At 38.6% G+C, this 23,852-nt stretch overlaps 5 protein-coding genes across 7 annotated transcripts; 1 reads left to right on the forward strand and 4 right to left on the reverse strand.

Annotated features, from left to right (window-relative positions):
• Positions 1-2,091: 2,091 nt before the first annotated feature.
• On the forward strand, positions 2,092-5,871 carry LOC126590928 (F-box/kelch-repeat protein At1g55270-like). Its single transcript, XM_050256445.1, has 2 exons — positions 2,092-2,530; positions 4,264-5,871. Exons 1-2 carry the CDS (start codon positions 2,468-2,470, stop codon positions 5,512-5,514), a joined length of 1,314 nt encoding a protein of 437 aa, XP_050112402.1. The 5' UTR covers positions 2,092-2,467; the 3' UTR covers positions 5,515-5,871.
• Positions 5,872-8,831: 2,960 nt separating this feature from the next.
• Positions 8,832-11,145, reverse strand: LOC126590515 (uncharacterized). Of its 2 annotated transcripts, none has more exons than XM_050255951.1 (2): positions 10,542-11,142; positions 8,832-9,130 (listed from the first exon to the last, which is right to left on the reverse strand). In XM_050255951.1, exon 1 carries the CDS (start codon positions 11,065-11,067, stop codon positions 10,543-10,545), a length of 525 nt encoding a protein of 174 aa, XP_050111908.1. In that variant the 5' UTR covers positions 11,068-11,142; the 3' UTR covers positions 8,832-9,130; position 10,542. The 2 variants fall into 2 exon arrangements, with proteins under 2 accessions (XP_050111908.1, XP_050111909.1); XM_050255952.1 differs by lacking the exon at positions 8,832-9,130 and adding an exon at positions 9,283-9,724 and having other exon boundaries at positions 10,542-11,145.
• Positions 11,146-12,536: 1,391 nt separating this feature from the next.
• Positions 12,537-15,918, reverse strand: LOC126590783 (uncharacterized). Its single transcript, XM_050256289.1, has 2 exons — positions 15,204-15,918; positions 12,537-12,902 (listed from the first exon to the last, which is right to left on the reverse strand). The coding sequence occupies exons 1-2, from the start codon at positions 15,684-15,686 to the stop codon at positions 12,858-12,860; spliced, it is 528 nt and encodes a 175-aa protein (XP_050112246.1). The 5' UTR covers positions 15,687-15,918; the 3' UTR covers positions 12,537-12,857.
• A 1,483-nt stretch (positions 15,919-17,401) lies between these two features.
• Positions 17,402-19,054, reverse strand: LOC126591317 (non-specific lipid transfer protein GPI-anchored 6-like). 2 transcript variants are annotated; one of them, XM_050256968.1, is made up of 4 exons: positions 18,605-19,054; positions 18,386-18,487; positions 18,081-18,258; positions 17,402-17,716 (listed from the first exon to the last, which is right to left on the reverse strand). In XM_050256968.1, the coding sequence occupies exons 1-3, from the start codon at positions 18,945-18,947 to the stop codon at positions 18,122-18,124; spliced, it is 582 nt and encodes a 193-aa protein (XP_050112925.1). In that variant the 5' UTR covers positions 18,948-19,054; the 3' UTR covers positions 17,402-17,716; positions 18,081-18,121. The 2 variants fall into 2 exon arrangements, with proteins under 2 accessions (XP_050112925.1, XP_050112924.1); XM_050256967.1 differs by lacking the exon at positions 17,402-17,716 and having other exon boundaries at positions 17,979-18,258.
• A 774-nt stretch (positions 19,055-19,828) lies between these two features.
• Positions 19,829-23,491, reverse strand: LOC126588983 (uncharacterized). Its single transcript, XM_050254151.1, has one exon. The coding sequence runs from the start codon at positions 23,489-23,491 to the stop codon at positions 19,829-19,831; it is 3,663 nt and encodes a 1,220-aa protein (XP_050110108.1).
• Positions 23,492-23,852: the final 361 nt, after the last annotated feature.

The raw sequence follows: 23,852 nt of genomic DNA on the forward strand, positions 1-23,852 counted from the left end.
GTTGGTTAACGACATTCCTCTTACTCTTGAGAACCCATGTTCTGCTTCTCTCTTCGCCGATATCGTTTCTAATATTATAAAAAAAAATGGAAAACTAATGAAAATGATTTGAAAACTTTGAGTTTTAATGATAAGGACAAAATAAAGGGTAAAGTGAATAGTATCAGGATTGACTTTTTAGTGTTAAAATATGGTTTTTCGTTAAAGTGAACAGTACCGGGTGCTTTTCGTTAAAGTTCTCTATAAAAAATGGGTACATAATGTATTTGAAAATTTGCAAATGTTTGTTAGGCCAGTTGACTATAGCAACTTGCTTGCGTTTTGCGAGTTCAACCCTCTTTGTATATCGGAGTAGTTTAGAACTTTAGAGTGTCGCATCGTCGAAGTCTAACACCAAAGAGAAAGACTTTGATTTTTATTTTTGGTGTGTGGGACATAAGGAGAGGTGAGTGTCCATCAACAACTCGAAACAAGTGGTTAATTACGTAGGAAATAAAAGGTATCGACTCCCTTTGAGTCTTTTGACATATCAAGACATAAACAAAGCCTTCATCTCTTTTGACATGCGCATATGAGCCAAAAGAGCAAGTACGCATTTTATCTTATCTTTCTCACATCCAAATCAAAATGTTGGATATCTCCTCTTTCTTTTCTTTGTTGATTTTTATATTCTCTTTTCCCCCTTTCTTTTTCTTATTTCTTCAAATTTTCTTTAATCCGTGAGTAGTTCGAAAAATAAACGGCACTTTGATACCAAGAAATTAAACGGATGAATGTTTAAAAAATCAGACGACTTAGTAGGTTGGACTACCGAGGTCAAACCCTTTATTTTCATTTGGTAGTGTTTCTAATCAGTATCAACGCGGCTAACATAATGAAAATTGGTCTAGCGGTGCAAAGTCTTCAATTTATCGAACTTGTTGGACTAAGTCATGAGTTCAGATCTCATGAGCCACGTTAAAAATAATCGATTTCAATTGATTCATATCCAATAGAAACAAATGGACACCAAAACTTTGAGAAGAGGATAAGAGAGAGAGAGTTGGGTGGAAGTAAGAAACAGAAAATGAAATTTCATTAAACAGTAACCCAATGGATAGGTAAGCTCATTAAAGAGTGATGGAGGTGAGCTATTAATATTTTGTGAGACCAAAAGCAATATCCAACCCTTCCCAATGTCTTGTCTCTCTCCCTCACTCTGTTATCTGTCCTCTCCCCTAAATTGGAAGAAATTTTTAATTGTGACATGAATACGGATGGTACACAACGTGTTTTTATGTAAATGGTGGAAAATTTTAAATTTTAAGTTATTAACTTTTTAACACACATAACCCACCATTTATATAGGAACACGTGGTGTACCACCTCGTATGACGGTCACACTGAAAAATATCTCATAAATTGGGGTTTTGACATGCGCTCTATCACCCATGTTGGAGTTGAAGTTAAAATCAAACATTTAAGAAGGGGGGGGGGGTTTAAACACCATTTTAGTCCCTCTATTTTGCTTGCATTTTGTTTGATTCATTATGTTTTACATTTAACTTTCAAATTGTGTTATGCCTTAGTGGTATTCTTATTCGCTTGTAAGTGCGAAAATTCAGGTTCGATTTGAATGAATGACGAGTTTTATATCTATTTATGCTGATTAATTATGCATTTTAATCCAAAATTACCTTCCAATTTCGTTGTATATACAAATTTGTGTTTTGAGTTAGGTCATTGAGTTACGGCTTAGTGACATTCTTAGTCACTTGTAAGTGAGAAAATTCAGGTTCAATTTCAATAAATGATGAGTTCAATACCTAGTTATGCTGATTACTTATGCAGTTTAACCCAAAATCACCTTCAAATTTTGTTGTATAAACAAATTTGTGTTTTGAATTTAACTAATTAGGTCATTGTATTTCATCCCGTCAACGGCAACACTGGTCCATCTTATCTAATTTGATGTTAATTTATATATACGAGTCTTTGCATGTGTGTAACGTGTCAGAGTAACGCTCTAATTAAATGGAAAGAACAAAAAGCTTTAACCATTTTAGTTTTTCAGCCTATACATACAGAAATTACTTATCAAGATACAAAATCAGAAGTTGGTGAGCCCATGGTCCAGCTGTATTCTTTGGTCTAGAGAGATAAAGAAACAAGAGACTGCAAGCAAGTCTTCTCTTGTAGAGAGAGAGAGATTGAAAGAGAGAGAAGATGTGCCCTCACATTTTGATGTTGTTCTAAGTCTAACTTCTCAGTTGGTGGAGGACTTCTATTTTTTTTTTTTTCTGCATTTTTTGTTTGCATTTGCAGTGATAAAAAGGAAAAACAAACCTCCCCAGAAGAAAACAAAAGGCTTCCAGTTCATTTATGCTATCTGCTGGATCGGATTCAAGAAATTGAAGTTCCAGCTCCGAAGTGGCTTCTCGATCCAAGCTTCCTCCCAACCATTTTTCTATGAGCTTGTGATTCGCAGATGGACCAGAACACTGAACAGTCTTCCAATGCTCAGAGGGGCTTCAGAGTTCAAGCTCCACTGGTTAGTCTCCTCGCTGATATCTGAACCCAATTTCCTTTTTATGTTTTTATAAGTTTTTCTTTAAATTCATGGCATTTGGGAGATACCCAGATGAAAGTTTAGCTAAATTGTGAAAAATTGTGGAGAAATTTTGGATTTTTCTTTTTGGTTTGTGTTTTCTTAAGATTGTAGAGGTGCTCAGCAAGTATTTTTGTTGAATGTGTGATTCTTTGGGGAAAGGTTTTGAATTTTTATTGTATGAGGCTTCTTACTTCCCAAACGGATCTTCCTACATATATGTATAAACGCTGGTATACCAAGAATACGCAAGAAAGGTACTTTGAATTGATAATTCATCGCCAGGGACGGCTTAGAACCAATAGTTCATTATCTAACGGACTTTTACATAGGGGATGGGGAAATGTTTGACTTTGATTCTTATGAGAATTCAGCTGATTTGTGCAAAATTGTTGAGAAAAGATTGGACATTTGGTTGTGAGCTTGTGTGTTTGAGGTTATCTGGTTCTTCGTGATTTGCATTGTCCTTTTGCTTCTTCTGTTTTCATGAGCTTTTAGGGAACTTTGGAATTATTTTGTGAGCATACGGGTTCTGGAAATGCTAAAGCTTAACTTCTTCTTTTTGTGATTTATTTCAAGGGGGTTATGGTGATCTAGGGATTAAATCCTAGTTTTCCTTTCAAAAAAGGGATTAAATCCTAGTGATTTATTAACAGAGGGAACATTTTGGCGAAGAAGGAATTTGATGATCATTTGTTAGGATTGTTCTCACTCCGCAAGCTGCGGATTTTTTCTTCTTGAGTACTCTAATAAATGCCTTTGAGGTGCCTGTTCTGATTTCGTGGTGTTGGGATTGTGTTGGCTGCTAATCAATGATGATCAAGTTGGAACCTAAGACCTCTCTCTCTCGGTTTAATTATAAAGTGTGTTCTTCCCAAATGTCTGTATTAAAGAACGAAGTTAGAGAAAGGAGGTCATTCTTGTTATCCTGTCCTAGCTTTTTGTTGCTAAGAAATTAGTGTTTTTTCACAATTAGCTGCCTTCAACATGAGTTTCAATTATGTTCTTGTAACATTTACAAGTTTTTTTGGTGAAATTACTGCATTTACTTTTCAGTACCTGGAGGGTTATTCAAGCCATTTCCATCTTGTTCTCTGGTGTGCATTTGGATGAGGGACTTGGGCCAAATTTATTAGGAATGCACTACAAAAATTAGGAAGAGGATCTTGAAATGACTAGATGCAATGCGTTTGAGATAACTTTCAAATGACTCCTTAGAGGTCCTTAAAGGTGTCATATGAAAGTCCTTTGTTTAGTGTCCTTGTAGCATGTTTTTAGCATTTTAGCAATAGCTTTGTAGTGCTTGAGTAGTTCATTTGTTGGGCAACCATATCATTCTTTTTGCATGATAAATTATATGTAGATAAATACGTACATCCTTTAACTCCTCCACCTCTTTCGTGCTGTGGAAAAGGATTCAATTGCTACTATCATTTTTTTGTATTTTATACTTTTGTTACCATCCCAGATTTGTTTTTTATTTCAGTGGTGCAAATCATGTTATTAACCTAAGCAGTCCCATATAATGTCACCAAATCCGTACCTACCGTATATCTGTTGTCATAAGCACATCAAATTATATGTCACGGACTCGTGGCCACTAGCTTCCCCTCGGTGTTTCTAACTTACCTTTTACTTTGGTTATCTCATGCATCCTGTCATGCCTTGGTTTGCAGGTTGACTCCGTATCATGCTATTGTAAAGTAGATGCAGGCTTAAAAACAGTTGCAGGGGCAAGAAAGTTTGTCCCAGGATCAAAAATTTGCATCCAGCCTGATATCAATCCTAATGCGCACAGGGGAAAAAACTTACGCAGGGAAAGGACTAGAATCCAGCCACCCCTCCTGCCTGGTCTACCTGATGATCTTGCAATTGCTTGTTTAATCAGAGTCCCCCGTGTTGAACATAGAAAACTCCGTCTAGTTTGCAAAAGGTGGTATCGCCTTCTAGCTGGAAACTTCTTTTATTCACTTAGAAAAAGTCTTGGAATGGCAGAAGAATGGGTTTATGTTATCAAAAGAGACCGTGATGGAAGGATCTCTTGGCATGCTTTTGATCCTACATACCAGCTCTGGCAGCCCCTTCCACCCGTTCCTGGCGAGTATTCTGCCGCGCTTGGTTTTGGTTGTGCTGTCCTTAGCGGTTGTCACCTGTACTTGTTTGGAGGAAAAGATCCATTGAAGGGATCCATGAGACGGGTTATTTTTTACAGTGCTCGGACAAATAAATGGCACAGGGCACCAGATATGCTTCGGAAGCGCCATTTCTTTGGCTCTTGTGTTATTAATAATTGTCTTTATGTAGCCGGTGGGGAGTGTGAAGGAATTCAAAGGACTCTTCGTTCTGCTGAAATTTATGATCCGAACAAAAATCGGTGGAGCTTTATTTCCGATATGAGCACAGCTATGGTGCCCTTTATTGGGGTGGTTCATGATGGAATGTGGTTCCTAAAAGGACTTGGGTCACACCGTGAGGTAATGAGTGAAGCCTATACTCCCGAAGCCAATACCTGGACCCCTATTAGTGATGGGCTGGTTGCTGGGTGGCGCAACCCGAGTATTTCTTTAAATGGGCAGCTCTATGCTCTGGAGTGCCGTGATGGGTGCAAGCTTAGGGTCTATGATAGAGTATCAGATTCATGGATCAAATTTATAGATAGCAAGCTTCATCTAGGGAGTTCTCGTGCTTTGGAGGCTGCTGCACTTGTTCCCCTTAACGGGAAGCTTTGCATTATTCGTAATAACATGAGCATCAGTTTAGTTGATGTTTCAAGTCCAGATAAACATGTCGAAAGCAACCCTCAGCTTTGGGAAAATATCGCCGGTAAAGGTCATTTCAGAACTCTGGTCTCCAATTTATGGTCAAGTATAGCAGGCCGAACTGGTTTGAAGAGTCACATTGTACACTGTCAAGTGCTCCAAGCATGACAAGCTGAGAACTGGCGTCGGTGTTGCTTATGCTTTGTGTGAAGCAAGAGTTGAGATGAGAAGCATTGTTGGTGCATCTGTAGAGCCAAGAGGGTCATCTCTTGCAAGAAATCTGGTATGTGACTGGCGATACTGGTTTCGGAAATAGAATTTCGAGGTTGTTGGCCTCGGAAAAAGATTTATGAGGCCATTTCTTTACATTCATGATCAAGAGAGAGCAGATAAATGTGTAAGTCTAGGCCTTTTTGTCTTGTGCTATGGGGATTTTATGTTTAGTAGCATGTAATCTTAGAGATGCTTTTGTGAATATACATGTGTCATTAGAGATCATTCAATATATTTTTTTCATTAGAATAATGTTTGGCTACTCAAAGGATGAGTAGAAGCCCATACTCAAAACTTTTCGCTTCTAGTTCATAGGCTTTCGTGTTTTTTATTAGAACTGTATAAATCACTATAAAGATGATTTCTGCAAAAAAATCAATTAAAAATAAGGTGGTTTAGTCATCGAATTGTATAATCACAAATGAACGAAAATGGTAGAAGCATACAAAGTGATTTATAATATGAATTGTTCCGATTATAAGCATAAAGTTATGTGAATCAGATACGAAGAATTTTGAGTAGGAGTTCCTATTCATCTGAGTAATCAAACATTGCTCGTTCCATTAATCCATCATCTATTTCTTTTTTGAAATCCTTGTGCAGGGGGCCATGATAATCTTTAGAAACGTTCCAAATTCATCGGAACGGACATCAAATTTCTTATTTTGCTGGAATATATCAATGTCACGACACAAATAATTTTAGTTATTTTTGTTCCAAACAAGTAACAAAAGACATATTTCAAACTCCACGAGCAATCATATCCTGAAACCGTTTGAACGACTCTTCCCTTTGAATCTTGAGCTGGTTTCTGAACTTTTTGATGAAGGCATCAGCCATTTCATTGACGTCGACTTCCTGATCATCTGCCGCATTCATCCTCCGGCTCGCCATCTGTTTCTTCATTGTATTCTCCTTTTCCTTCTGCATCCTTTTGCTCCCGCCGGCAGCAGCAACCTCTCGACGAACATCCATCGCAGCAGCTTGCTTGGAAAGTTCAATAACCAAAAGGGTTTGATCAATTTCTTGACGTTGGATTCGGCAAGGGATTGAAGAGAAACGTGCCCCGAAATCAAAGTCAATTTTCGTTGTTTGGAATGAGCACGATGAATGTATTTATAGCTTCAAACGTTTCTAAAAACTTAAAAGCATGAGTTTCACATGGATTGAAGCGAAGGAAAGGAAAGGAAAGGAAAGAAAGAGCAAAGAAGTTACAAAAGAGTAACAAAATTATGCTTACCCATAGTGAAAAAGCATTGTTATCATTTTATGCATGTCAATTAGGTCAAAGATTGTTTATAAATATATAATTACTATTCTATTGGCAAGTTGGTGAAAAATTAAGTAAAATATTTGGAACAAAGCTTGGCTGCTTAAAAACAAGCAGAAAATCATGCTCTCTTCTCTTCGAATAACAACTTGACAAGTGTCTAAGTTGTTAGTTCAAGTTTTAATTTTTATTTTTTTGGATACTTGTTAAGTTGTTATTGGATGAGAGCAGAAGCTCCTGCTTGTTTTAAAGCAGCCAAGCTTTGTTCAAATATTTGGATGGATAATTGAGACCCTAATCATTAATTAATTAGGCTGATTTTAGATGACATAATCATAGACTAATAGTGCATGCTGATTGTTATGGTAATATTTTTTTTAATTTAAATATAATTAGCCATTATTGGCTGCCGGATTCAACCATCCAAGACTTTAAAATTGGTGTTATTTGTAGAGTTCACCCATTGGGTTTGGTTCTAAAATACATGATTAAATATGATTAATTAAGTCTTCGGTTTCTAAACAAATCTAATTACATAATAATAGTTGACCACAAGGATTTGGTTCTAGTTCATACTTCATAGTACATACATTAACCAATCGCTCTAGGAGAGTTTTTACCATTGCTTTCAGTATGAATCTGCCGCTTTACGCCGTTATACGGTCGATCTGTATCGTGTGTTGTGGCTCGAGTAGGTTTTACGAGGCTTTGATGGCTGAACCTGAAGTTCTTTTGTGTTTGCATGTTTCTCTTTAGATCATTTCATCTTTGCATTCGGATTCGTTACAGAAATGACGTCGAATGGTTTTCTAGGGAAACAGCTTTGCCTTCGGATTCGTTATATGAAAGCCAAGAATACGTCTGAAAGGTAAATTTCAGAATATGGATGAAAGCCAAGCAGCAGGGACAATGGGAGACTCAATTCCGATCCACTGCATAATGTTTCACTTGTAGAAACAGCTTAGTGCTACTGTATTTTTTTTTTTTTTTTTGGTCAAAGGTTTACTTTATTTATAACACAACAAATTACATAAGAGAAGACCCAAATACAATAGACACACAAACAAAAAGATGGACCTCCATAATAACCCAACCGTCCAAAACATAGTTTTAAGCCCTAAACAGGAAAAACACCAAAGCAAACCCTAGTAGCTTCCCACCTCCGTGGTCAACCCGCTTGTCGAACGAACATCCCATGCACCCATCTAAAATCAAAATAACTAGAGCCCCAAAGCTGGATGAAAACAGAGCTGCAACAGGACCCCAAAACAGAGCCCCAAACTCCTCCACAGCACACCACATCAGTAGCCACCACAAATGGAAGGAAGTTAGCGGGAAAACCCCACTAGCAACAGTGCCAACAAAGGCAAACCAAAGGAAGGAGGTGGTGTGAACATCCGAGCCAAAGCTCTACTCATCTTTCGGGAGAAGCACGATAAATCGTGTTGAAAAAAAGTGGGAGCCAAGCCAGACTGTGAAGTTGAAGAAGGAAGAAGCTGATATGGATTGGGGAACGTGGGGGGGTAAGAGGAGGAATAGACGGAGATTAAAAATGGGAAAAGGTGGAAAGACGGAGAAAAAATGGAAAAGGTGGAAGGAAGACGAAAGGAAACAAAGGGGAAAAGTGGAAGAAGGGAAGAAATGGGAGAAGTTGGAAAAGGGACTAAAGTCAAAGAAAGCAGATGCACAGGGGGTTGAGTGGCAAACAAGCCACTGGGAGGGGGTAAATGGAAGATGAAGGAGAAGGAGACGGAAAGAAAAGGAAAAAGGAGAAAGGAGAAGAGAAGGACTGCCACCAACCCTGGCCATAGCTAGGGTCGCAGCTGCGAGAAGAACGAAGTGGAGGACACTCAGAAAAGCGCTCAGAAGGAGAGAAAAGCGCGCTTTTTGCTGCTGCATCTTTTCCCTTACAAATTTAGGAAGAAAACAAGAAAGAAGAGACTGAAAGATCCACCAAATAATTTATTGACAAGCATGAAATTTATATATATATATATATATATATATATAGACACATAAATATACGCTCATTAATCATAATGTATACACCAGAATAACCCCTCTCTCTCTCTCTCTCTCTCTCTCTCGCTCGCTCTCTCTACTAGAAGAATTCATATGCACATTTATTTGCTTCTACTGGCCACTTTGTTCGAGCATATACAGATGACTGCATAAGATCGAGGGAAAGATCTGCAGATGGTTTCCTTCTTCCATGCAGTGATTGCATTGTACTTTTTCTACCTGCAACAATATCGGGGCAGCTTCATTAGTCCTCCCAAGATTACCCTAATTTTCGATTTTAGCAAGTAAAGCCTACTTTAAGGCAATGCCAATGAAACCAATTTAACGAAGCAAGTCAGTTTAACTTTTGCTTAAGTTATCTAGACAGAAACTTTTAACTTTTAAATAGAATCAAATCCTCCCTCTTTCAATAATTGGTGAAAATTTGGGTTTAAAATGTTTCGAATGTAAAACATACAGCCGGGAAGCTGCACAATGTTGTCCAGCTTCCCAGCTTTATGATTAGTGCTTCACATTTGAAGGTTTCAGGGCTTCAACAATACAAATTTGGTTTTGGTTTTGGTTTTGTTTTTATAGTAACCTAGAAAGCCTTTTCATCATGCAGCATCACTAGAAACTTCTTGTTGAATGATCCCAGCAGAAAACTTGAAGAGATTACAAGATTTTCACCAACATAGCTCCACCAAATCTCGTTAAACGGAGAAATGATAATGCAATGCCGCCCTTAACGATAAACAGATTTAGAGCAACGTTAGTACAAATTGCAAAATGACACATCAGAACTGCACCAGCTCATTAAGTACTGAGAACTTCCTGCATCAGAAATTAAGAAATTAAGGTCCAAGATGGGGTTGATAAAGTTGATCTTTCGACCTTAGACCTGAACCTCCAATATTTGAACACTACCTATAGGAGAAAACTAAGCAATGCCCCGAAGAGTTAGCGCATGGATAGTAGTGAAACAAAGCGAAAAATGATTGGAACAAGATTTGCAGTTCTGATGTCAAGTGCCTATATGGAAGTAAAGAATGCGAGATTCCAAATTTTGGTGATTCAAATGTCAAGTGCCTATATTATTGAAATCCTTGATCTTTCTTGAGCATGACCACAACATTCCATATTCAAATCGAACAAGTTAATCGGCAGGAAAAAAAAAAAAAAACAACTTCGCTGTTTATCATAGGTCCTGGAGAAATCGAAGCCAAAGGCAGATATATCCCTTTCAATCTGTCTGCAATAAATCTTTTGATCTTCTGTTGGTCTAATAATCTAATCTGCCGAGACTAACAATCAACAAACAATCAGTTTCCTCCGATTTGATTCAATTATTTTTTTTCAATAGCCTAGCCTACAATTAATCTTACAAAGATCAAACTCAAGAGGAAAAATATAAAAGGCTGAACTTCCTAAAAAATCCAAATGCTTCTGTAGATTTTTTGTTTTGTTTTGTTGCTGCAAGCTTTATTAGATAGGTGGATTTACACAAACCCGAGGTGCAGGAGTAAACGCTCATAACCACTCGAGCTACACGCAAAAACCAGTAACAAAAAATTCTAGTCTTTCCCATTTAATCCAACAAGAAACAAATAAAACCAATAATTCTGTATTTTCTACAAGGAAAGAATAATACCTCAGATTGACTCAACAGAACCACTTCCGACACCATGGCAAGCCTTGTTCTTACAATCAGGAATATCTTCAAACTGTTTCGCCGGCAGCTTCTCCGACAAGGCACCAACGTAAAACTCAACGGAATCCGATCCTTTGTCACGGTGAATCCCGGTAACAGAAACCCAAATAAAAAGCTTCTTGGCCTGAATCCCAGACACATCAGAAACTGCCCCATAACTCAGCTTCCCTTTAATATGCTTGTTGTAGTAAACCAACTGATCAAAGTGCACGTAACACGGGCTTCCGAGGAAGATCTCGAAGCTTCCATCTTCTGCGAGAGTGTAGGATTCTACGTTGTCGGGTAAGAGACCCTTTGGGAGGCCGTACTTGGGGAGGAGGTCGTGGACGTCTGCGATTGATACGGAGGTGTTGGATGGACCGTCAGGATTGGGTTTGAGGTATCTGAGGGATAGAGTTAGATCGGTTTTTGAGAAAAGGATTAGGAGGAGAAGGTAGAGAGAGATCTGAGCGGTGCCTGGTGCCATTATTGCAGAGCTCTGAGGAAGAAAGGTGAGAGTTTGACTTGGGGAAGAACAGAGGAGGAAGAGAGATGGAAGTTTAGGAGAATACTGAGGGGTAATATAGGAAGAAAAATTTGTTCTATGATTGGGCTGGATGGTTGTTGGTATCCAATGCACTTCTTTGTTACGAGGGTAATTTAATGACAATTTTAACCCTGTTCGATTATTCCAAATTGTAACATCCATTTCCCAAGGACAAATGTGAAAGTCCAATACAAGATGATTATATTGTCCTTACTTATTACTACGGTTTAATGTTATTTCTTTTCATTTTAAGTGATAAATTTTATGTTCGAATTTTATAAATAATGAGTTGGTAACCAATTTATTCCCCCATCATCTTATTATAAACGTATTGATTTCGATATTTAAAAAAAAAAAAGTTATGTTGTTGATTACAAATGTTATATCGATACAGATATAAATTTTTGGTAACATGAACGACACTCATATAGCAAATTGATGGCTTTATGGAACAAGAAAATGACAACGTAAGATAAAAAGTACATGTTGTCAAAAGAAGAAAGCAAACACAATCAAATTTCTAAGCCCTCTCTGCATCCTGGTCATCCACACGGTTACCATCGCACAGCCTATAATTTACATTGTCTAGGAATTGGAAATATGCATATCGCCACGTCTTCTTAACCATCAAGGGACCACAAACTCCCCAAAATCCTACGATGAACCCAAGTACAATGAAAATACGAAACCATGGAATTTGATTCCCATCTTGATCATCTGCATCTTGATTGTTCTTATTAGCCGTGTCATGCTGTCATCAACACCATTGATCTGTCTGCATTCATTTGGAAGTGGATCGCCACAAAGTTTCGGGTTCCCCTCAAATGCAGAAGAACTGAAGCTTTGGAGCTGAGTGCTTTACGGTATTGGTCCTTCAAGATTATTGTATGAGCAGTCGAAATCATTCAAGAAACTGAGGCTCGCCAATGATGCCATGTGATATTTGTCAAGCTACTCACTCTTCAGAGCTCATCACAGTGGATGGCAGGCTCGAGTCTGTTCCACCGCAAACAAATGTATCTACGACTACAGGATGTTCTACAGCTTCCTCTTGCTCGATGGCAACAAATCAACCTATATACATCGACTTGTTACAATTGTCTTGTATTTCTATCCCTTCCCCATTCAATCAATTCTTTAGGCAAGCAAATTCCAGCCAGCTATTTATGGCATGGTTGAGTTTTGATGGATCCGAAACCTTCAACGTCCCGATCATCAAATTTCAACATGCATGCTTCGATTAATTGGCATAATCTTCAGCAAACAACGTTAATACATTGTCTTTATGTTTATGTTTCCAGATTAGTCTGTCAAGTAAAGTAAAACGAACATTCATTTCAGAAGGATGTCAAAGAGAGGAGATAGTTTGCCTCCGATTTCCACCGACACTTGCGACAACGCTAACAAGGTAATATCACCAAGATGCACACATATCCATTTCAACTTTCACCCTTGATGTTAATGGGTAGAAGTAACAGTCTGAGTTTTAACATCCAGCTTAATATATACAAGATTTGATTACGTCATACACGATATTTGACGATATTGCGGTCTGCAGATACAAACTACGCAGTTCCAACGAGTAACACTAGTAAATTCCCTTACGGAGTACATAACACTGAATTCTTCTAAAACCAAACTCGACGGCTTTGTGAGTCTGGAAGTGTGAACTACTTGGAGAGCCCCTTTGCTCAGCCACTACATCGTACAGCATAACCACTCGATGGTGTCTATTCGGTAATTAGCATCTCAATTTCTTCCACTGGGGTTGGAAGCTGCAAATCACCACAGGAAAAGAACATGTTACATACATATCGGTAGGGTGAAGCACAAGAAGTACGTATTCCAATTTGAAAACAGCATAAAAATTTTCAGGAAAATAAACTTCTAACTTTAAAGCTCACTTATGCAGACATCAAGGCAACCTAACAGCAAAGGTTTAGTCACTTGTAATCATGTGATTCTAAGGCTTTTCCCTCCTTAAAACCAAAATACATAACTATGTTTTCTTTGTCATTGGTCTTTCCTTGCCTACTAAGGCGATAAAAGACTACACTCTTCACCCGGTTCTTATCTCTGCCAAGGTTCCCAACAGAGCAAAAATGACTTAAGGATTAACTTATAGCATCTTTAATATCTCTAAAACCGCGGTCACTCATTGTCAGTGTAAAATATAAGAATAAGAAACCAAATGGAGGTATTAATTTTCGTGTGATTGACGAATTCAACGAAATCCACTTGTTTGATTTTCAGAGTTTCTCTAGAGAACATTCCTAGTCCTTTAACTCCTAAGTTAACATTAAGAAGCCACGGATACAACAATCTCATCCTCACAAGACACAAGCCTATCCTATGCAAATACTTACTCCCAAAACTCAAGATTTCTCACATTTTCAGAAGAGAAATAACAATTAATAAATCTCAACACACCCTTCTTACCCATGATGGCACCACCCAATTTCCTATCTTTCACTTAATATCGTAGATTCTAGATCAATCTTTAAGGTGCAACACACACAACAGTTTGAACTGATAATGTTATGCATGAGAAACATATTGAGCATCCACAACCCCCCATCCCAGTTCCAACCCACATATTGAAACCCTATTAAAGTATCAAACCGATTGTAAACTACAAAACAGAAACGGCCTTATAGCACCTAACCCGACAAACTAGCAGAGGATGAGAGGATACAAATTACGCATGAATAGTCCCTTTCTTTCATGAAGAATTCAGTGTACTTACTTTCCAATAAAATGCTCCTAAATTTTGGTGACTTGGTTTTCATGATACACCCACACTAGACTTTAATTCAATTTCCATTAGACTTAAAAACATGATCTCATTCCCTATGAATTCAACCAATCAATGAAACCGACCATAGCTTCACTCAACAAATAAACATGCCAGTACATTCTATTTCAATGTAATGCATAAGCTTCGCATAAGACAAGTTTGCAGACTCTGTACACTGTGTCGTTTGTTACGCATTATTGGCTGTGTTGTCAGGTTGTAGACAGAATAATTTGCTGTCCAAGCTGTTATATGCTCATGACTTTCACATGCAGCCACCCAACTGTCTCAGTAGTTTATTAGGGACACAGCACTCTTAATTACTACTTTTTGGCCTTATATGCAAGCTGATGACTAAGGAAGTTTCTTGAGTAGATTTCCCCTCTAGGAGCACTCAACTCTGTCTTTTTTTTTTGGTAGTTTTCCATTTCGGTTCGTATCAATTACTTTCACAAATTCAAATAACTTCACTATCTCTTCACTACAAGGAAAAACAATGACAATTCAGAAATTGAATTAAACTTCTCATATAATCACACATAAAACACAATCTTTACAAACAAGTTTATTCTTTTTAACAAAGATGTTCACTTTGTTATGCAGGCAAACAATACTATACCTCTGCAATCCCCCATCCCAGTTCCCACCTAAAAATTGAATATCTCAGTCCTTTTGTTTCCAAAAATAATTTAGTGACTAAATCTAAATGAACTCACTATCTTTACCATAACATGCTCCTAACTTGGTTTCCATCATACTCCCACACTAGACTCCCATTCCATTTTAGACTCGAAAACAAGTCCGCATATCAATGAAACCCGCCATAGAATCCTTCTAATTCAATGTAATGCATAAGGTTCAAATAAGACAAGTTTACAGACTCTGCACACTGTCCTTCGTTACGCGCTGTTGGTGGTGTTGTAGTTTCGTCAGGCAGCAGACAGTAACTTAATTACCTCCTCAATTACCAGGAAAAATAATGACAATTCAAAAATTGAATTAAACTTCTCATATAATCACATAAAAAACACAATCTCTACAAACAAAATTGATTCTTTTTAACAAAGATGATCACTTCAAGGATTCAATTTATACTTTATTTATCTAATTTAGCTCTAAAACTACAAACCCACAAGCATAATGTTGAAAGAATTCAAAGCTCAAAAATCCAATTTACACACAATGATTCAAGAAAAAACATAAAATCATAAAACCCCAAAAGCAATCAAGACACAAAAGCGATAAATAAACAGTTACTTAAGTAATCAAATATATAAAATACCTGAATGCCCCGTTTGAACGACCCGACGCAAGAACCCGATAACCCGTCACGGCAAGACCGGACATTTTCAAACTGATCGACGTCGAGCTTCTTGTTAATGATCCCAACAGTGAAGTAAATGCTATCGGACGGCGGCAAATCGACCCTGATCTCGTCGACGTCGAACCAGAACAAGAACCTCTGGACCTGAATCCCCTTCAAGTCGGTGATCGCCCCGTATGTGAGCTTGCCCGTTATGGTCTTTTCGTAGTAGACCAAGTAATCGAACTGAATGTAGCAGGTCTTGGGCAAAACGACGACGAATCCGCCGTCGTCAGAGAGCGTGTAGTTGGAGACCGACGACGGTAAGAGGCCGCGGGGGAGGCCGTATTCGGGTAAAATGTCGAAGACTGTGGGTGGGGAGTTAGAGAGAGAAAGAGAGAGACTTGGGAGGACGGAGAGAGAGAAGAGGAGGATCGGGATCAGACCCAGATGGGGAGCCATATTCGGGTCGGGTGTTAGAGAAAGAGTGTGTGGGTTTTGATAAAGTTCGGTGCTTTTTCGGGTTCTTGACTATCCTTTGCAGGTTGGATTTTCCGGGAAAGATTTTTGGGTGTATATATTGAGGGTGAGAGGTTTAGAGGAATCTGTACCGTTGGATTTGAGAGGCTTGGACGGTTTGGATTTGTTTTTGAGGTTGGTGTGGTATTTATGGGAAATCATGGGTTTTTCTTGAAGTCCAGGTTGGTCGGCAGCAGAAGAACCAGACAATGGATAATGCTTTGGTAAAAACGAATGGAAAAGGATATTATGAATTAAGAAAAAAAAAGAAAAAAAGAGTTAAGATGGATGAGTCACGATTGATAAAAAAAATAAAATGGATGAGTCACTACTATAACCAAAAAGAGGGAAGGAGATATAAATAGAAAGGTACACCAAGGCATGGGTTACATTTCATGATTCATCAACCACAATTAGAATTTGAGTCTAAAAAATGCGTAACAATTTCTTGAACGACTTATTAATCTGACACGAAATAACATGAAAGTAATAATTTTTGGGTTAATTTGTCAACAAGTCGGGTCATTATCGGATTACACGTTAAGAACTCGTTAACGAATCAAATCGTTATTGGGTTACCTATTAAGATAATGGATATGACATGTAAATGACACAAATACAATTTGTTTATCTGGTCTAGACATTTAGGCATGACAATTTCTTGCACGTTCCTTTAATCTGACTCGAAATGACACGTTAGAGAGTCAGATTATTGTCAAGTCACCTGTTAAGAACTTATTAAAATAATGTGTTTGATACAAACAATTTGTTAATATAAAAGGTTTGACACGGAAGTGACACGAGTACTACGTGAAGTTTCTAGCATTTTTATATGCTAAGGAATATGTTACATTAAGTTTAGATCATCTGCACATACGTAATTTTTTTTACTTCAAGAGGATCAACTAGTGACCTTATCACGATAATCTCAGGTGGCTCACAGCTGGTGGCGATGCATATTGTTAAAATTTACTCATGGGCATACTTATGATATTGTCCTTCAATGCAAGGCCGGTATAGAAGCTTGAAGCCCATGTGGCTTTGTAATATACCATGGCCATAGCTTTGGGCTTGAATTGGAGATGACGAACAATAATGAAAAAGGGTGTGCTTTACGAACAATAATGAAAAAGAAACGACAAAGTGACTGTTTTCTATTGTAATTAAAAATTGCTACATATTTTAACTTTTTCGCATCGAGTCTCATGATTTGTATAAGATCGTTATTTTAACGTTCTCTTAAGGATTACGTGCACCCTTCGTCGTGAAAGAGGGATAGCTAGCCACTAGCTCTAGCTCCTCTCAAGAGGCACTTCTTTCTCTTTAATATTAAGGAAGTGAAAATTTGATCATTTGCCAAAACATTAACATCCCAATGAGATCTTTCAGGACTCTGAAAAGATTGAGGTCTACTAACATTCTTGACTGTGTCTACAAACTATAGTTTTAGATTGACAGTTTACTAACCCAATGTATCAGATTGTTTGAAAAACGAGCAATATTCATTATTATGAACACTGCGCCTGGTGAAGGCTCAAAACAAGTACGCGAAACATTCACCAAAATTTCATTTCCTTCAGATTTTGTGGGTTACCAAACAAAAAGAAGAGAAATTGAAGATATATAGTGTAAGAATATAAACTTGAGACTAGGTGATCTGGCATTGGCTATCTGAAACCAATTGGTATAAGAAAGCCTTATGGGAAGATGTATACTAGTTCTTGTCAATAGAGAATTCTGTTGGAGTAATGAAATGATATGGATTAGGAAAATATAAGTTGTTTTCCATAAGGATTCTAATAGGTAGTCCTCATCCCATTATGAGAAGGGATATGTGTATGAATATATAGCGACCTCTCCTTTCACAGGAAAACGCTTTTTTGGAACTGAGGTCTATTCTTAGTTTGAGCAATAAGCATCGTGATAGAGAGAAGAAGAGCTGCTGCATTCAGGTTGATCGTGAATAGCCATGGCTGCATCCAATGAAAGTTCTTCAGGTTAGTATGCTTCAACCTTATATGAATTGGTGTTTTGTATTTTGTTCGGTTGTGATTCGAGTAATTGGATCTTGTTTGTGGTCTAGTGTTAACATATAGGACATAAAAGTGATCAATATTTGTTGCCAAAAGTGACCATTTTAGTTGCTAGCTATAATTTTGTTAACATTTGTCATTACAAATTACAAAACATGATATAAGGTGTTAGAATGATCCCAATTGATCCATACACGCCCCATAATAATATCCAATTGATTAATATATAATTAGAGAGAGAAGTGCAGAGGATGAGAGAGAGAGAGAGAGAGAGAGAGAGAGAGAGAGAGAAAGAGATCATTACACACAAAACGATCAGCAGTAAGGAGACAAGACAGTCTTGTATCAAGCATAAAACACCAAGTGTGAAATATAAAACACCAGAAAAGTCCCAAATAGCATCTCTATTCCCATCAATCTATTTTCCAGGCTCCCACCATCACTCTTTGCTTGAGCAACTGTACCACTGCTTGTAGAATTCACTATAATAATTAACATAAAACCAAGTAAATTAAACATATATTACTAGATAAAGAACTATTAAATTGTAATTAAATTAATTACCAATCATAATATGCTAAAATTCTAGGAGTAAATTTGTTAGAATACCGCTGGATGTAGGGGCAGTAGTGTTGCTTCTAGCTTCAGTGTTGTTTTCAAAATCCCGGAACATCTTCGCGTCCGAAGAGTTTGATGGCAAATTCAAGAGATCTGAATCCATCACCAACGTTGAAAATGATCAAACTGGTGATCTATATAATCATGAACATTTCTAGAGAAATTAAACTAATTAATATATACTTCAGTTCAGTATATATATGTACTTACCAATACAGGTTGATATGTTGACAGGCACATGACAGGAACTAGGAAGGTTTAAAGCAAGAGTGGAATTGATCTTGAGGCCAAGTTTCGGATCGTCGCGGTCCTTAAGTAGGATACAGAGGCATTTCTTGCTCTTCTGCACCACTTCTTTAATTCCACTGCAACAATCTAAGGTTGGAGTTTTGGCATCACCGCCGACGTACGGAAGACACGGGGCAAGCCCTACTAGTTGGTCTGTACATTCTGCCCTATCCTGGTCTATGTTGCAGCTGCCAAAACCAACTAGAAATATCAACACCAAAGTGCATGTGAGTGCCTGCACACTCACATCCTTTGAGTTACTCATTGTAGTGCAGAAGAAAGGAGAGATGAGGGCTGCGAGAGAGAGAAGAAATGGGTTTGTGTGTGTGTGTGTGTGTGTGTGGTTTTTCTGCTTTTTCTTGGCTGCCCTTTTGGTTTTTATGCCATTTGAAAAGTAGTTGGGTGGTGGAGTGGCAATAATTGTGCAAGCATCTTGGTATAGTTTCATTGGAGGCTTCGCATGTGAAGGGACACGTTTTACCTTAAAATCGCAAATGCTTGTCACATAGTGCACCAAAATATCACATCTGAAAACTAGAAGAAATAATGGACTCATGTGCAGTACTGCCCTACCGTTTGCGCAAACCCTGAATGAACGGAAATACCGTCCTTTTTGCAACAGCAACACCCCCACCCAAAAAAATTGGGGAGTAAAGGACACCGGTGTGGTAACTTCTCTGTCCCTTGATTGTAGAAAAAAACGTGGCTTAAGGTGTTTGTATGTATCAAAAGTATTCAATTAGTAAGACTTCCGAAATAAAGATACACCAATGTGATAATTTATATAACTCTTTTTTTTTTTTTTTTGGAGAACCTCGGCGGTACGAAGGAATTTTATTGATAGGAAAAAAGAAGTTACACCTAGACAGGGGGGACATAAACCTAACCCCTCATAGAACAAGAGAAAAGAAATACAAAAGAAAAAGGGGGGGGGGGACATGCACCTTACCCCTTTTGAGAAAGGAAATGCCGGAAAAAGAGGGGGGGACATAGACCGTACCCCTCTTGGAAAAGAAAATACAAGGAAAAGACTAGGCGGACATAAGCCCAAACCCCTCTATAAACCTTAAAAGGTAATAACCTGCAAGACAAACTGCAAAACAAAAGGGAATCCAAAAAGGTTAGGAAAAGAAAGGAGAAGACACATCAATAAGAGGAGACAAACCTGTAGGTTGGCATGCCCAAGAAATCTGAGTGCAGAGGAGGGAGGATCTCAATCGGAGGAGTGGAATGCCAGACAAGTGAAGATGATAGAAGCCCTAAATTGGCTAATTTGTCAACAACAGCATTCCCTTCTCGAAAAATATGAGAGCAACGAAAATCCATGTTCTGCAAATGGAGAGTACAATTGTTCCAGCGTGTCTGGAACGACCAAGGGGGAGAGAAAGATCCAGAAGCAAAACATGATATTACACTCAAAGAGTCGCTTTCAAGCCATAAATTTTGCCAGCCCCGCGAGTGGGCCAATTCAACAGCAAGGATGACAGCATGGAGCTCCGCATAGAAAGAAGTACGATAGCCCAAGCTTAAGGAGAAACCACCAAGAAAATAACCCGCAGAATCTCGAAAAACCCCGCCACATGCCGCAGGACTCGGATTACCTTTAGCAAGGCCATCAGTATTCACTTTGACCCAATAAAAAGGAGGGGGATGCCAAAGAACAGGGACAATAGAAGGAGCTTTACAGGAGTTAGGCGATATTCCAAGAGAGACTAAAAGTTGCCTGTCCAAAATGCCTCGTACATGGCCAGGGGTGAGAGCTCCAACCTGCCTAATCCAGGCCGAGGTGGAGCGGCATAGACGTGAGAATGAGGGAGGTTTGCCTTCAAACTTCACTTTATTACGCATCTTCCAAATAGCCATGAGTAAGAAAAACCCTGAAGCTAGCCAGACATTGTGAAGATGTGGAGAAAACCGCTTTGACAGAAAATCAAGCCATAGATCAGAGAGGGAGCCCGTAGGTGGAATAATAGTGCCAAATTGGGTAGCTAGCCAACGCCAAGAACATTGTGCAAAGTCACAGCTAGAAAATAAGTGGTCAATAGATTCAGAATTCTTGTGACATAGTTGGCATATTGGAGCCAGCAGGATGCCTCGGCGCTGAAGTTGATCCTCCGTTGGGAGCTTGTTGAATAGAATCTTCCAAACTAAAATAGAGTAACGAGGTGGGATGAAAGGACGCCAGATAATGGAAGCCCAACTCTTGACAGGAAACCGATGATGAACAATTTCATAGCCATCAGAAAACGAAAAAACACCAGATGTAGAAACTTCCCAAATTAAAACGTCCTTATCCTCATCAATTGGAAGAGGCATTTCTAAAATCTCTTTAGTTAGGTCTGGGAAAGTAGAAGAAAAAATAGAAGGAATAACCCATTGTCCCATACGAATAATATTTGAGACCTTAGTACGAGATAAAGAAGGGGTAATCTCTGTTGCACCAACGACGTCCACAATAGGCTTATCCAGCCATTTATCAACCCAAAGGGAAGTAGTAGAACCATTTCCAATCACCCAACGACAATTCTGAAACAAGATATGAAGAATGGATTTAATACCAGGCCATATAGAAGATCGCTTATAAGTACAAGAGTATAGGTGGCCATGTAGCTTGAAACGATTCCGAAGATAAATACTCCAAGGGGAATCAGTAGTAATAATAAGCCATCCAAGCTTTAAGAGAGCTGTAGTGTTAAGAGAGCCAAGATCACGCAAACCCAAACCACCTTCATTCTTCAGAGCACATATCTGATGCCAAGAAACGGTAACCAACTTCTTGGAGGTTACGTCACCAGACCATATAAAATTGCGAGCACATCGTGAAAGAGACCTTAGCAAGGAAGAAGGCCACTTATAAATAGAAAAGCTATGCAAGAGCATACTTTGAAAAACTGATTGAGTGAGTTGAACTCTTCCTGCCATAGATAAAAGTTTCCCCTTCCAACCAGTTAACTTAGCTTTAGCTTTATCTGCCAAGGCTTGAAGATGACTCCTTTTAGGCTTGCCACAGAAGATTGGAACTCCTAAGTAGACAAAAGGTGTTTTGCCTTCTTTGAAACCCAAGTAACTCTCAACCACAGCTTTGCGATGCCTTGAGGTAGAGCCCAAGTAGAAAGTACTTTTTGCCTTATTGATAAATTGACCAGAGGCTCTACTATATCTATCGAAGAAACCTTGCAAATTACGCAGGGTGCCACCATCACTTCTACAGAAAATGAATAAGTCATTTGCATAGAGAACGTGAGAAGGAGAGATACAACCTCTTGGAGCAAAAGTTGGCTTAGTAAGCCCATCAAGTTGAAGACGACTCAGGCCCCTTGATAAAGCCTCATCAGCAAGATAGAAAAGTAACGGAGAAAGAGGATCCCCTTGGCGCACTCCTCGGGAACAAGAGAAAAAACCATGCGGGGAACCATTGATTAGGATGGACAATTTAGCAGATCTTAAGATGGTAGAAACCCAGTCTATAAAACAAGTGGAGAACCCAAAGTTAGTAAGCACCCGCAATAGAAATGACCAATCTAAAGTATCAAAAGCCTTAGCTATATCAACTTTGACTCCCATATTGCCACCACGAGTTTTTTTGTCAAGCACATTGAAACATTCTGAAACTAGGCCAATACAATCTGTGATACGTCGGCCAGGTATGAAAGCAGCTTGATGTGGAGAAATAATGCGTTGAACAACATGAGAAAGGCGAACTGCCAAAATTTTGGGAATAATCTTAAAGAGAAAGTTTGCCAAAGCAATAGGTCTAAAATGAGTCATGGAAATAGCGTCTTCCACCTTCGGTATCAAAACTAAGAAGTTACTATTGGTATTGGGGTATAGCCAATTTGATTGAAAGAATTGCTTCACAAATTGAATAACATCAAAGCTGACAATATCCCAACAGTGATGATAGAAAAAACCTGGAAAACCATCTGGCCCTGGCGCACTGGAAGCACTTAATGAGAAAACTGCCTCCTTAATTTCCTCATCAGTAGGTAATGCAGATAAGAGATCATTTTCAGAGTCTGTGACCATCGGCTGGATGACCTCACAAACCTCATCAATACCTGAAGGGGTGAAAGAAGAGCCGAACAAAGTCTGATAGAAATTAACAATATGGTTCGCAATAGCCAGCGGGTCAGTAAGAAGATTGTTTCCATCAAGAATACAACTGATATGAGAGCTGGATGATTTAATACGAGCATAGGCATGAAAGAAAGAAGAATTTCTATCCCCTTTAGTTAACCACTTAACACGAGCTCTATCTTTCCAAAATGCCTCCTGCATTTGAAGAGACTCCATTACTGTAGTCTTGGCGACAATCTCCTCCTCGAAAAGATCATTATTTATACCCTCAGTTGAAATTCTTTGTTGAATCATAGAAAGATTATGCCGAGCATTAGCCACTCTATTATGAACATCACCAAAAACCGAAAAATTCCATTGGCGCAAGCAGGTTTTTAGAGCTTTCAATTTTTGCAGAATGATAAACATAGGACAACCATAGACAACTGTATTTCTCCAGCAATGAGTTACAGTTTCTCGAAAAGATGGATGTTGAACCCACATTGATTGAAAACGGAAAGGACGATGACCATTGCGCAAAACTCTAGAACCAGAGAAGATAAGGGGGTTATGATCTGAGACTACCTTTGGCAAAGCTATGCAGTTAGAGTGGGGCCAAGAATCAAACCAACTTATATCACACAATGAACGATCTAACCTTCGTTCAGTGCGACCACGAGACCTCCAGCCATTAGACCATGTAAAGGCTGCCCCAGATGTGTTCAAGTGGGTAAAGTTACAAGTGTCAGACATGTTACTAAACTTAGCGCATGAAGCTTGGGACGGTCAGCCTCCTCCCATCTGCTCGTGGGCACCCAGTATAGCATTGAAATCGCCAATAGCCATCCATGGAACTTGTGTTTGTGGGCGCAGAGAGATAAAGTCAGCCCACAAGTCTCTTCTTTTGATAGATGAAATGCTTGCATAAACAAATGTGAACTGGCTTGGGATATGATCAAAAGTACAACGAACTGTAACCTGTTGATCAGATATAGAAATAACTAAAGGGTCTGCACAAGCCGAAGATGTTAGTAACCAAAGGTTGGGGGCAAGAGTTCCTCTAGAATTAAAAGTAAGAGCAGATAAATTTAAAGAATCCCAATAAGCAGCTGAA

This window comes from Malus sylvestris, chromosome 11 (assembly GCF_916048215.2).
Source record: "Malus sylvestris chromosome 11, drMalSylv7.2, whole genome shotgun sequence".
NCBI classification, from domain to species: domain Eukaryota; kingdom Viridiplantae; phylum Streptophyta; class Magnoliopsida; order Rosales; family Rosaceae; genus Malus; species Malus sylvestris.

What these genes read in the sequence shown, in the direction of transcription:
- LOC126590928 (XM_050256445.1), top strand. Translation starts at nt 2,468, where the DNA reads ATGGACCAGAACACTGAACAGTCTTCCAATGCTCAGAGGGGCTTCAGA. An exon ending in TCAGAGTTCAAGCTCCACTG is followed by an intron (nt 2,531 to 4,263) that starts GTTAGTCTCCTC and finishes CTTGGTTTGCAG; the next exon opens with GTTGACTCCGTATCATGCTA.
- LOC126590515 (XM_050255951.1), bottom strand. Translation starts at nt 11,067, where the DNA reads ATGGCACCAGGCACCGCTCAGATCTCTCTCTACCTTCTCCTCCTAATC.
- LOC126590783 (XM_050256289.1), bottom strand. Translation starts at nt 15,686, where the DNA reads ATGGCTCCCCATCTGGGTCTGATCCCGATCCTCCTCTTCTCTCTCTCC. An exon ending in CGTTCAAACGGGGCATTCAG is followed by an intron (nt 12,903 to 15,203) that starts GTATTTTATATA and finishes GGTGATTTGCAG; the next exon opens with CTTCCAACCCCAGTGGAAGA.
- LOC126591317 (XM_050256968.1), bottom strand. Translation starts at nt 18,947, where the DNA reads ATGAGTAACTCAAAGGATGTGAGTGTGCAGGCACTCACATGCACTTTG. An exon ending in CAACATATCAACCTGTATTG is followed by an intron (nt 18,488 to 18,604) that starts GTAAGTACATAT and finishes TGATGGATTCAG; the next exon opens with ATCTCTTGAATTTGCCATCA. An exon ending in TACTGCCCCTACATCCAGCG is followed by an intron (nt 18,259 to 18,385) that starts GTATTCTAACAA and finishes TAATTATTATAG; the next exon opens with TGAATTCTACAAGCAGTGGT.
- LOC126588983 (XM_050254151.1), bottom strand. Translation starts at nt 23,491, where the DNA reads ATGTCTGACACTTGTAACTTTACCCACTTGAACACATCTGGGGCAGCC.